The 13360-nt window shown below is 41.5% G+C and overlaps 1 protein-coding gene across 5 annotated transcripts in view; it reads right to left on the reverse strand.

Moving 5' to 3' along the window:
- The window catches only part of mrrf (mitochondrial ribosome recycling factor), a 53218-nt gene that overhangs the window by 9575 nt on the left and 30283 nt on the right, over window positions 1-13360 (reverse strand). For 3 of the 5 annotated variants that reach the window (XM_074618231.1, XM_074618230.1, XM_074618226.1), the window contains exons 6-7: window positions 12335-12494; window positions 11248-12060 (exon numbers count right to left, since the gene is read on the reverse strand). In XM_074618231.1, coding sequence (XP_074474332.1) covers window positions 11983-12060; window positions 12335-12494 — 238 coding nt within the window. In that variant the 3' untranslated portion in view covers window positions 11248-11982. Of the gene's footprint in view, window positions 1-11247; window positions 12061-12334; window positions 12495-13360 lie in introns of those variants that run through there. The other 2 variants (XM_074618229.1, XM_074618227.1) reach the window with 1 other exon arrangement.

The following is a 13360-nucleotide window of genomic DNA, read 5'->3' on the forward strand; positions in this document are numbered from 1 at the left end:
GTCACAGAAACGGGTGCAGGCAACAGGCACATCCTTATTTGTGCACATGCTTTGCAACAAATTAACCGTCTGGAACGACACGGACCGATTGAATGGCCCCCGGAAGTTCTGCTTGCAGCTTTGTCCAGAACCGCGGTTTGGCTGCTTGTACCCTCCAAGTGTGAAATTGATTGGATGAACGGTTCTTTGTAATATAACAGGTTTTTTTTCGTGATACAAGCCCTGCCCACTGCATTTGAGCTAAGTTTGAGGGCCAGCTGTAGCAAAACTGTATGGAACATCGACAATCCAAAAAGGTCACTTTTTCCAGCTTGGTCCAGAGATGTTCTGTACCAAATTTGGTGATGATTGCGGAAAATTTGAAGGAGGAATAGCAAATAATCAGATTTGGACAAAATTTAAAGACGGCAAATGGGTGTGGCTTACATAGGTACATTCGTCTGGACCCACAAAATCCAGCAATTGAGACTGACGGTTCAAAAGTTACAGGCCAAAACGTAAAGTTCATCGTTATAGCGCGACCATCTGGCCAAATTGCACCACAATCAACGCTGCTCTCCCATGGGTCCTAAGCAATGAACTATGAAGTAGATTGGATGAGCGGTTCTGCGAATAACACAGAGACACAGACAGACAGACAGAGATTCCTTGCTTTATATAGAAGAATATTCTAATAGACATTGAAAAAGGAAGACTTTACTGAGCAGAGAGAGCAGCTGCCAGTAACTCAACATTGGTTTTTGGTTAAGAAATCAGGCAGCCGACTGTAACCGGGATAATTAAAGATATATTAATCTATTTCTGTAATAGCATTGGGTCACATGATGAAAGGTTTTGCTTGTAGTGATGAATCCACAGATAATCATCACCCAACTCTGCAATTCCTCTCAGCTCTATACAGAACATTTTAGCATCTTTCAGCTCATTGTTTTGGGGCCTGCAACTTTACTGTTTTGGTTGAGTCTCACCGCTCTCATCAACAAGCTACAGCAGGCAGCTGTTTTTAGTTTTTTAAAAAAGCACTAATTCCCTCTGTATGCTGCTGTATCTGTCCGGCACCAAACAGCAGATAGACAGAGTTAGCGGAGACCAAAAACAGAGCTAAAAGGAGAGTGAGTATTCCCCAGAACTTGTGTAAATGTCATTAATTACCGTATGTACAAGAAAATAACATACTTGAAAGTCAGGTTCCCCTGCAAAGAGAAACCAAGGGAAAGGCTTAGGTCATAAAATGATCGTACATATTATTATAAATGAATAAACAAAGTATGGATGTACGGGTATACTGTGACATATATATGTATTATACATAAATAACCATTACACCTGAAAATAATAAAACCACCCAGTAATATTACACATGATCTTGCTTTGTTTTCAAAAGTGGATGATTTGCCTCCATCAGCTGTTGCTTGTTGGTTATTTATGGACGACTTCCTCTTTCTAAGCACTAATTCTGTAGAAACTACCTGTGCATTGCTTTGTTTATAGTGAGAATACAGTACATCCTTTAATCTGTAAATGGAGCTGTAATGAATACACCGTCAGTCCTTATGTTTGTTCATGTAAACTGGTGGAAGTTAGATATACAGACACTTTATCAGTCATGTTTTATGTGAAGAGGAACAGAAACTGTCTCATAAAAGAGTCATCGGTTAAAATAACCTTCCTTATTATTCCTTTTTTTAAAGATATCCTTAGTGACTGTGTGTTTCAGTAAATAAAATAAATAACATTTCATCAACATGTGCCATAATCACTGCTATTTTCACAAATGCTAAGGCTTCGTTAATTCAGGGAAAATCTCTTGGTACTGTTACTGTACATTCTGTAGATTTGAGGATTACAGTAAGAAATATGGAAAATACCGAATGTGTTGCGATATTTTGGAAAAGATGACTGTTTGGAATATACTATTTGGACAGGAGAGAAGTGGTTTTTTGATGCAAGAGTGGTTTCAGAAGCATCTTTTGCTGAAGTTCACACGCTTTTAAGGGGATTCACTTCACAACAAGTCATTGCCAAGCACTTACCATCAATCTCAGGCATTTTTTTCACACTAACTGACAACCCAGAGATACCACGTGATACCAATGTTGTTATACAATTGGCTCACAAGCCTTATTAGAAGTGGGAACCAAACATCAGGTATCTTCCACAGATATAAACAAAACATTCATTTTGGACCTGCCGAATTTTTTAAAATGATTAATTCACGATCAGAATAATTTTTTTCAGAAAAAGCCGTACTTTTATTCGGCACCTTCCTAAAGGCTCTGTGGATGTATTATATACTGGAAAAACAAAGTTCAGAAACTTGTGTTTGATGGATTATTTCTCTGTTGTTACAATGCTAATTGGCATTGTATTTTACATTGTTGGAAAGCCTGTTTATTTACCTTCGCAATGATGTCCAACCTGTAAGGATCATGCATTTGTGGGATGAGCAGCACAGCTGATTATGGTGGTAAACAGTGTATTCTCATAAGGCTACCAGGAAGCCTGCAATGACTGCCCTTCACCGTCAGGCCCGTTTGCGCTGGTGTCGACAACACAGACAATGGAACCTGAACATGTGGGGGAAGGTCATGTTCAGTGATGAGAACAGGTTCTGTCTGCCAAAGTTGGACGGCAGGGTCAAAGTATGGAGACGACGCGGAGAACGCTGTGCTGATTGTAGCACCGATGGAGTAACAGCTTTTGGTGGGGCTGTGTTATGGTGTGGGGCGGCATCTCCCTCACTGGCAAAACAAGGCTTGTCATCATTGAAGGCCATCTCAATGCAGTGAGATATCGGGATGAGATTCTGCAGCCAGTGGTGATCCCATATCTCCACAATCTGGCACCTAACTTCATCCTTCAAGAAACAACGCTCACCCCCACAGAGCCAGGGTTATCACAGACTACCTCCACAATGTGGGAGTGGAGAGAATGGAACGGCCTGCCAAGAATCCACACCTGAACCCAATTCAACACTTCAGGATCAGCTTGGGCGTGCTGTACGTGTTAGAGTGACCAACACAACCACGCTGGCTGACCTGCAACGAATCCTGATTGAGGAATGGAAAGCCATCCCACAGCAACGTGTGACCAGGTTGGTGACCAGCATGAGGAGGAGGTGCCAGGCTGTTGTGGCTGCGTATAGATCTTCCACCGCTACTGAGGCTCCTGACGGTGTATTAAATGAATAAAGTGTAAAATTGCCAATATGTCTTGTTTGTTCCTTGTTACTGATAGAGAGTTCAATCATCCAATCCACCAAACAACTCAAAACAAGAGTCAATACCAACAGGAGAATACACTGTTTACCATTGACGGAGCATTTTAATCGGCCAAACACAAGTTTCCGAAGTTTGTTTTTCCAGTTTATATTCGTCTACATAAAAATTGTATCAATAAGACCTTTAAGCCTGTTTTATTACTCTCACTTTCAATAAAAAAAGATTTTCAATTATAATACTGCATTCTTAAACAGGGGTAAATAATAAAGTATTAATTATTAATGATTAATTCATATTTATTTTGTTGTTATTCTTATTTAATATCTTCAAGCACTGTATTTCTGCCATTACAACGACACAAAAAGAAATTATGGAGTTTCCGTCTCTGCCTACATCATAGTTTCACTAGAGGGTGCCATCCTCCTTTCCATGCAGGCTCAGTGTGAGAGCTGTACAAGGTTTCTGGTGTCGGCTCATTATGAATCCATGAAATTGTGTTTACTTATGTGGAATTAAAGGGTCACAGAAAATAATTTAGACCTTAAACATACAAAAACGCAAGTATTTGATAAAAGGGAAGGTTATTATGAGGCAACTGTGTTTTATATCTTATCTTCTATTTCACTGTCTATGCTTTGTTATCTTATTATAGTAGTCTTTGATGTCTATTGTATTGCTTCTTATCCTCGATCTTACCTACAAAATTGTTAGCTCTCAGTCAGGCTAAGTTGGTATGTGTGTGCTTGTCTGAATACTCATATATCTAATGCTATTTACAGGAGTGTCCTGGCCGAAATAGACATATGAGTACAAGCTTTTTAACTTCTTTTCATTATTTTTTTCTCTTGCGTAAAGATAACTTTCTTTGGTGCCAAGAAAGAGGTACATTAATTAGCAATTCTGTGCCAAAAACACAACTGCTTCTTCCAGCTGTCCAAGATATTCTCATCATCCATTCACTGTGAGAAAAATGCTTCCCCCCTGAAACTCAACACCCCAACAAAGCTGGTGCTATACCCCCATCCCCATCACCCACTCCTACCTCCCCATAGCGCCACACACACACACACACACACACACACACACACACACACACACACTCAAAATGAGAGTTAACCCCATCAAATAGGACGGTCTCCGACATGCGCGGCCCCCATTTCCTCCTCTAACCTCAACCCCCTCAGACCAAAGAGGCGGTTTCATCATTTGGTAATTAATATTCTGGAGCAGAGGGGAGCATCAGGAAACAATTATTCAATAATGTATGGATGTAAATGCACGCTGTGTCCACACAAAAACACACACGTATGCACAAGCACATATATATATCACCGTGATCGACTCTTCCTCTCTTCCGAGATCAGGTTACTTTCATACATGTAACACAACTGGAGTGAACGGAGTGAATGTGCTGGATGGAGGGTGAAGTCTTGCATTTGAAATATTCAAGCTACTGGCTTACACACAAAGTTTTTGTTCTATATTGTTACAAAATGTGTACTTTAAGAGTATTCCAGTTTTAACAGGGTGTGTACCAAACCTGCCCGTAGTAATTGTGCTTTTTTTATTTTATAAAAGTGTGGAAAGTCAATAGAGGGAATAGAAGTTAAAAGTAGGAGAGGATTATACACGTTATAAACTTTCACTATAGGACAAGATATAAGAAGATATGGTATAACATGACATATTATAATATCAAATAATAGGCCATGACATAAAAGTGCATAATGACAACTTTTCCATCTGAGCAGCTGATAACTGTCATGACATAAGAAGATAAGACAAGAAGAAGACGAGATGTGTTATAATGTGACATGGCAAGACTTACTACGACATGACATCTTATTAAAGGACATGTCCTGATATTCAGTATGCACATGTAAAGCCATTTGAAATGCTTTGTTGTTGAAAGGTGCCATGCAAATAGGTAAACTTCTACATTCATACATACAACCTTGCCCATTTTTGAGATACAGTATATGAAGTGCATATACTGTATGTATTTATGTATGTGTAAAAGCAGTAACATGGGTCAATGCCATATTTCTATGCTCTAACTTGGCAGTAAGATAGATTTCAAGGTGGCTTTGTGGTTAAGGATGCACCGATACTGTCATTTTAATTCCTGTTTAAGTTTTGACAAATTTGTTGCTGCATTAAAAAGGTTTGTACCTGAATTGCAATTCCTGTTCATTTTGAAGATCTTTTATCAAGTTGCTAGTGTACAATTTATTATTTTAATCATAAATAACAATTCAGTAAATGTATATCTATGTATTTATTTGTTACATTTTCATTTACAAAGTCAGGAAAACAATGTTTAAGTCAAGCCTGTTTCCTTACATATAAAAGAAGGATCCCAGTCACATCCACACAGTGAGGCATACAGCTTATTAATTATTATTATTATTAATAATAAACACTGGTATGGGATCGGGACTGAAAAAGTTGAATCGGTACATCCCTATTTGTGGTTAGATCCCCATTGCAGGTTAGTCACAGGTTTGATCCCCACAACAGCTTCATGTCCCACTGAAATGACACTAAATCCACGCATACTCACTCATACTTATCCACTTAAGAGCATGAGATAAAATTTTAAAAAAGTGTGCAAAAGCCATACTGGTTATAAACTGTATATGTGCTATGGTTTGCATTAAATTACAGATAATTTCTGCACAGTGACGGGGATGATGGGGCATGGTGGGGCATGGTGTGGTGGCGATGTGTTGATTTAAGCCAAAAGGATGCCACACTTGGGTTGTCGCTGGAGTCTAACTAACACACGACTCCAGTCTGCACCCATGTAGTCCCCGCTGGCTTTGACCTAGTCTGTCTGGTAATTGGGATCAGATGAGTGGCAGCGAAAGCGAGGCGACCTGGGTTCTCCGGGACCCGCGCTAACCTGGAAGCATTTATTTTATGGAAAAGATGTTTAGTTAAAGTGCAGCGCTGCAGCCTGCAGCCCAGCCCCTCTAATGACTCTCCAGCTCTCTTGCCCAGGCCTGGAGACAGAGCCCTGTGATGGATATGACTGGTGAAACAGGGACACACACACACACATGAACACACATGCTTCCATCACCGTGCACTGTGATGGATACGACTGGTGAAAGCTCTGAACACTGCTTCCTGAGTCCTTCACTTCCTTCCTCCCAGGCCTCGGTCAGCCAAGCTGAGCCGGGTTTCACTAGACTCGGGCCGGATTGGATTGCAGATTAACTGGCTTCCTGTCCAATCCGTTGGCCGCGTTCATCTGCTTTCCTAACGGTCACTTTTATTTATGAGCAAGCGGTGACGTTATCGAGGACGAATGAGTCTCGTCAGGATGGATGAGATCCTGGAGGGGGTTGTGGATTTGCTTTAGGGACAATGTGTTTCAGAAGTGTATTGTGGAAAGAATTTAGGAAGAATATTAACAATGACTCAATAAACAAAACAAATAGAACTGCGTGTCTACTGTATGTACGTCATGCTTGCGTCCACTCCTGCTCATTTGTGCAGTGTATGTTTTCTCTTGCTGACCTACAGCACGTCAGCTGACTTTTTTTTTTTTTTAAAGCCGTTATTGCACTGCAAAAATCTCCATCTGACCAAGTCACTTGGTCTATTATTGATCGCTGAAAGTCTTAATTTCTTAAAATAAGTGAAAAAATCTGCCAGTGTGGGGAGATATTTCAGTAGAAATTAATATTCTCAGTTCTAGTGCAGCCATTTGCATAATTCTGTTTTATTTCAATAAACTCACTCACAGATTTGTATTGGAAACCCGTACAAATGATCCTTCTGCAATAGCAGATTTTTAAAATTAGTTTTACTGTATGAAAACGTGACTTTTGGCCTGAATAAAAGAAAATTATATGAGATCTTTGCAAGGGCTGAAAGTGATTTTATTCCTAATCCTAATTAACTTTGCTCCAATTTAAACGTTTTCCTACTAGTATTTGGTCAAAGACAAGTGCCGGTTATAGTTAAGTCTTTTGTGCAAAAAAGGATTTTTTTTACAACAAAAGGAGAGGATTTCATTGTCTGAAAATATTGTCCAGATATACTGACAAAAAAAAGTTGTAATATTTCAATCAAAAGCAGGTCATGCCAGACAGATTGTACTTACTTTCTGTCTTCTTTCTTTTAGGACTTGTCTGAGTACTTCAGTATGTTTTAAGGACCGAGATGCAGAGATATATTTGTAACTTGGGTCCATTGTCATTCCCTCCACCATCCCATCACTACAGGGCTCCAACACCATCCACCCCACACCTCTCATCCTCCTCCCTCCCTCTCCCTCTTTCTCCCTCTCTCCTGCTGGCAGCCCTTGATTACACTTGTCTCCTGGGGGAAGGTTTAAACTCCTCAGAGATAGTAATATCGAGGGCACTACTGGCTAGTCACTTCAGATCAGGGCGGGGGGAGGAAATGGCGACGGACATAAAGCTAAATATATAATTCCTCCCATGCCGGTAATCACGATGTCCAGACGATTTGAAATGACAGTTTAACCACTTTAGACTGAGGAACGCTTTGTTCAGATTTTGAGAAGCGGGAGGTGTGTGTGCTGGTTGCTCCCTAGTACGACGGTTGGGGAGCCTCCTCGTGGGTATATAGAGGCTATCCAAAGGGGGCCCGTGTGGTCCTCTCTAAATGCACGTTGGGGGGGGAAAGAGTGCACGTTCCATTGAGTTAAAATGGCTCGCAGACCAGACAGGAGCAATTCTGTGAATGACTGACGTGCCAAGAGCTCCGGAAGGAAACACTCTCGCCGCCCGGTATTAGTTCACCTGATTATTAGGATATCCAGCTTCCTCCAAAAATGGCCGGCCATTTCCCTGTTAGAGGAGGTAAGAGCATCCACCTGGATTAAGCCTAAACGTGGTCTGCATTACACCAGGCACAACAAGGCCTCATGCCACACAGCTCCACCAATTACATCTATAAATATTAATAGGCTAATCTGCACATATTCTTTTCCTGCGAGCCCTGTTACCACATCTCTGAAAGGGTCAGAGATGCTCTTATGAACATCAAATCCATTAAATTTTGTCTTCAATTTGCATATGCAGAGATTTTCGCTCCAGACAAGGCTCTCTCAATGTCTCACCCCCCCTCCACCCATCATCACATCGCAAGAGGAGAGTGCATTTGGTATTCACGCGCTGATTGGATCCTTGATGAGATCTTCAGGGTGGCTTCACACACTCTTTACACTCCAGAGGTGATGAGAAGAGAGAGAGAGAGGGAGAGAATAAGAGGTGTGTGTGTGTGTGTGTGTGTGTGTGTGTGTGTGTGTGTGTGTGTGTGTGTGTGTGTGGGATCTGGCCAATTCTGTCTACGGTGAAGTGGTCGGCTCCGTCGCCGCCCCGGCTCCGCGGCCTCCTCAGCGGTTCAGCTGCTGCAGGAGCACCGCGGCTTGATGCTCAGAGTGTAATCACAGGCGGCACAAAGGGAAGACAGAAAGCAGAGGGGGAATCATATGTACACACACATATTCTCTCTCTTCTTTCATACGCACAGTGGCTATACAATATAATGTAGGTCTTTTTGGGGAAACTAGTATTAGACCATGGTGTCGAGCTTCTCTCAGAAGATATGAATAATGCAGTGCAGAAATCTGCATGAAAAGTAGAGATATTGAGAAGTAGAGAGGAAGAATGAAGTAGCAGAGGATGGAGTGACTGAGATAAGAGAGCAACACTCGAGGGATTTTTGATTCTTTTCTCCAATATGAGTTTAAATTGTACTCTTCTGTATCTGATATTTGCGCTTTCTGAAAAGAGTAAAGTGCTCTAGTCTGCATACTTAAAAAAAAAAAAAAAAAATCCCATTTTGATGATTTAAAGTGAGAATATGCAGCTTTTGAAAGAAGAAATTATGAATTCTTCTTCTTACAAATGAATTCACAAGAACTAAAATAGACTCTTGCCCAATTTAGCGCATTCAGGAGTTTTGCTGCTTAAGCCTCACTTGGTCTTGTATGACCAGTACTGGCTAATTTTAACAAACTTTAGTTAGATATTGCTGTATAACTGACATTATTATGAGTCTTCTCTACTTGTGCTGTTGTTACATTACATTTTAGAATTCAACATTATCCCATAAATATCACCTTTACGGCTAATTAGGAAAAGTTATGTTTTATTCAATTGTCAAGCAAATTTTAAGCTAAAATGATGCAAAAATGCAAATTAGGCGCGTTTCCATTAACTGGTTTGGAGCAGATAAACTCTGCTACAGCGTAGTTTGGACAGAAGTTGGCGCCATAGGTTACGCATGGCTGTAATCCGCCAGTAAACAGAGTAAAAGAAGAAGTAGAGGTTGCAAACCAGAAACAAAACAAGTCAGTTTGGCCGTCTAACCATCTATGATGAAAAAATGGAGTCAATGAAGTCATCAGGAATTTGTTTCAATTGGGCATGTTTTAATTGTTCTCTCATGTCAGCTTGTATTGGCCATGTTTCACGGAGACTTAAGACATGCATTTGCACGTTATGGGAATATCTGAGAAGACGGCCACAGCAGGAAACAGCAGATCAGTCATGCAAGTTAAATGTTTCGCTACGTCAGAACTTATTCGTCAGTTGTTTCCATAATCCGTTTAGCGCATCAACTCTTTTTCGACAAAGACAAAAACTACTTCAAGTGAGCGTAAAAAGTTTTTCCGCATATCCTTTTGCAGTTTCCATACAGCTTTTCTAATGCAATACTTCAAAATGTGCATGTGCAATATGTGAATGGAAACGCGACTAGTGTCTCTTCTGTTTTGAATATCACATTTGCATTTCTGTCATGTAAAAATACAGCTTTACCTTGTTGCGAGTTAAAGCTCCGAGTACAAAATGTGCAACTGGTTATCTTTCCTTAAATGCACCGGCAACGCATAGAAGGCCAGACTATCAAATCAAACGTTTACTGAACTAATTCAGACTTGTATATTTTTGTGAGGAATCGCCAAAGGACACACCAGAACAGAATTGCTCTCTCACTCGAACACAGTCACACACATGAACACACACACGAACACACACATACGTCAAAAGGCGGTGCTAGTAGTAGTAAACATTTGAAAGGAACAGGGGTAATTCACTTGATAAATGTCAACCAAAATGAAGCTATCAGCTGAAAGCAATTTCCTCGTGTTTGCCTGTGTTCTGCGCCAGGGACTTGGGAGATTTTCACCCCTCCATCGATCATGAAGCCTCTGTTTTAGGCCAAGGTACACAATGCCCTCAAATTGCTGACATATGGACCCAGAATCACCACAAAAAACCTGCCATTTCCACCCCGCCCCTCCTCTGTCCCGACCCAGCCACTCCTCTCCGCTAAACTCTTGTTTATCCAACGACTCTGGTCTGTTTAGGCCATTAAAGCAAAGCCGTTCGGGGAGACAGAGAGCCAAGGTAAATGTAATAAAGCCACAATCTGTAGCGTGCAACTTAGCGCTGCTACCACCTAACACCAAAGATGACCAAAAAACCACCATGGAATCTGCATCAGCACTATTCCTCATTTTAAAAAGAGCATTTTTGATTAAGATTTAATTAGTAGTTTGCAACGTCGCAGCGGCTGTCATCATCAAATGACTGGGCAAGTGTGTGGGCAAACTTTTAAAATTAAACCTGTCTGCCATATGGGCCAGTAGCAGAGGAAGAAAAAGAAACCATGATAGAGATGAAGACACCGACCACATAATAGTACGGAAAGCCTCTAGCTGGTGTAAACAGCGGATACGTGAAAGCGGAGCCATGTGTGTGTCGCCGGGTAGGTTTCCCATTCATACATTTCTTGTTATCGATCCACTTGTACGACAATTCCTGACTTTAAAAGGGCAGTTATTTAAAGACAAAGAAGGCCAAGTGCACACAACATTAAAAGCCTCTTTTCCTAATGGACAACTGGGGTGCCAGCAGCCGGAGCCTGGAGGTCTGTACACAGGAAAAGTCCATTATCACTCTGACTAATGGAGGAGGGGGGGGGCGACGACTTCAAACCGAGAAAAAGAAAACAAGAGAGAGAAAGATGACGCACATGGTACAAAGCAGTGTTTCTTTAATGGAGTCCATCAATAATGTTACTTTCCCGACTTTATTGTCGAGAGAGTAGCCGTATTATCAATCCTAGACACGGGCTGAAATTAAAGGCTTTTTCTACTCAAGTGCATTTTTTAAACAGACTTCGAATCAATGTGAAACAAATGTTTGGCAACACGCTAATCATATCCTGCGTCTCTGGAACAAAACCCTCTCTCCCTTTCTCTCTCTCTCGCTCTCGCCACCAAGACAAACCCACAGCCAGTTTACACTCAGACGGGTGCGCTTGTTTTATATAAACAGACAGCCCTTGTGGCAAGGGGGTTTGATTAGGAGGAGGCCCGCAAATCCCATTAAAAGTCCATTCGTCCCTCGCTCGGTGTTTGTTTGAAGACAGGAAGAGTAACAAGGGAGGAGGGAGGTGACTGGCAGTCTGTCGTTGTTGTTTCCGTGCCAATTTCTGTTTATGCGCTGACGGTTAAACGCAGATATCACCCAGCAGCGAAGAGCGGATCTTTGCCAGTGATGTGGGCAGGAACCGAAAGCCCAGTTTCTGCCAAAAACATGTACGACGGGGCCGAGACTCGTTCGTCTGTGTGAAGCTTTCGGACTGTGAGAACGGGATTCACTGAGTCAGTGTCAATTATAAACATGATAGGGATGACATTCTGTTTTGTGTGTCCATCTGTAGGTTCAGCTATAACCCCAAAAAAAACAAGACCTTGTAATCATCACCGTCAGCCTAACAGCTCCTTGGTCTTGGCTGCAAGCTGTTTGTCAATGTCCACTGCCATGTTGTCCGCCATCTGCTGAATCTGTGAAGGCAGAAAAAAATGTAATATGAATACACCTTTTGGGCTCTCTTTTTACCTCTCTCTAGTGTATGTCTGGTAAAGGATGACATTATGTTTCTGCAATGTGAGAGAATAAAACCGGACTAATGATGAATTTATCACTTCTCTAATTATGTCACTTAAGAAAAAGCTGCACCCTTGCATCTAGCCACTCGACTCAACCTTCCTTTAAACTTCCCCTTCTCCGTCTGATCTATCAATTAAGAAGCGTTTTGTTCTTCTCCTTGTCTCCTACCTGTTTTTCCACGAGTCGTATGGTGTCCTCCGAGTGTCCTTCCTTCGTCTTTTTGACCTGTGTGACGGCGTTAGATCGCACTTTCCTCAGCGAGTCTTTAGCCTTGTTGCTGAACTGTTTGGCCAGCTTGGTGAGGTTCTCTCTGTGTTCCCGCGTTACTCTGCAGGGAAGGGAGGAAAGAAGATAGATATAGATAGACAGAAGATAACAGAGAAAAAAACAAAACAGGTAAATGGATTACACCAAGCAAAGGTTCCCACACACACAAACTCACCTGCACCTTTTATGTCTCTGTATGCAGTTTGAAGATACGATGGAGGATGATATTAACTAAGCTTAGGTCGACTGATATTAACTAAGCTTAGGTCGGCTGATGTCTGTGGGTTCAAGTCAGTGGGCAACTTCCTGGTCTGAAAAGTGAAGCCAATGTGGAAGTGCCTTAAACTTGCATTCTTTCTAATAGCCAGCAGGGGGCGACTCCTCTGGTTGCAAAAAGAAGTCAGATTGTATAGAAGTCTATAAGAAAATGATCCTACTTCTCACTTGATTTATTACCTCAGTAAACATTGTAAACATGAGTTTATGGTCTCAATTGCTAGTTTCAAGTCTTCTTCAATACAGTATGATGTTCATTTAGTAAATTATGGTCCCATTTAGAGTCAAATAGACCATAAAGCAGGGGATGCTTTAGGGCGTGGCTACCTTGTGATTGACAAGTCGCTACCACAGCGTTGTCCTGGGAGTTGTCCGTGTTTTCGTCTTACAGCTTGAACCCTTTCACAGTGTGTTTTCAGTTCATGAAAGTTAATTGTAACATTTTGGTCACCTGATAATGTCTTATTCAGCGTTCGGCTCTACTTAGCTTCACCCTCTAGTGTCACTTCTGGTTGCAAAAAACCAAGAAGGCGACGACCAAAATGCCAAACTCGAGGCTTCAAAACGGCAGACCACAAACCAATGGGTGATGTCACAATGACTACGTCCACTTCTTATATACAGTCTGTGGTTCAACTAGCAGTTTCCTCT

This window comes from Sebastes fasciatus, chromosome 19 (assembly GCF_043250625.1).
Source record: "Sebastes fasciatus isolate fSebFas1 chromosome 19, fSebFas1.pri, whole genome shotgun sequence".
In the NCBI taxonomy this organism is placed as follows: Eukaryota; Metazoa; Chordata; class Actinopteri; order Perciformes; family Sebastidae; genus Sebastes; species Sebastes fasciatus.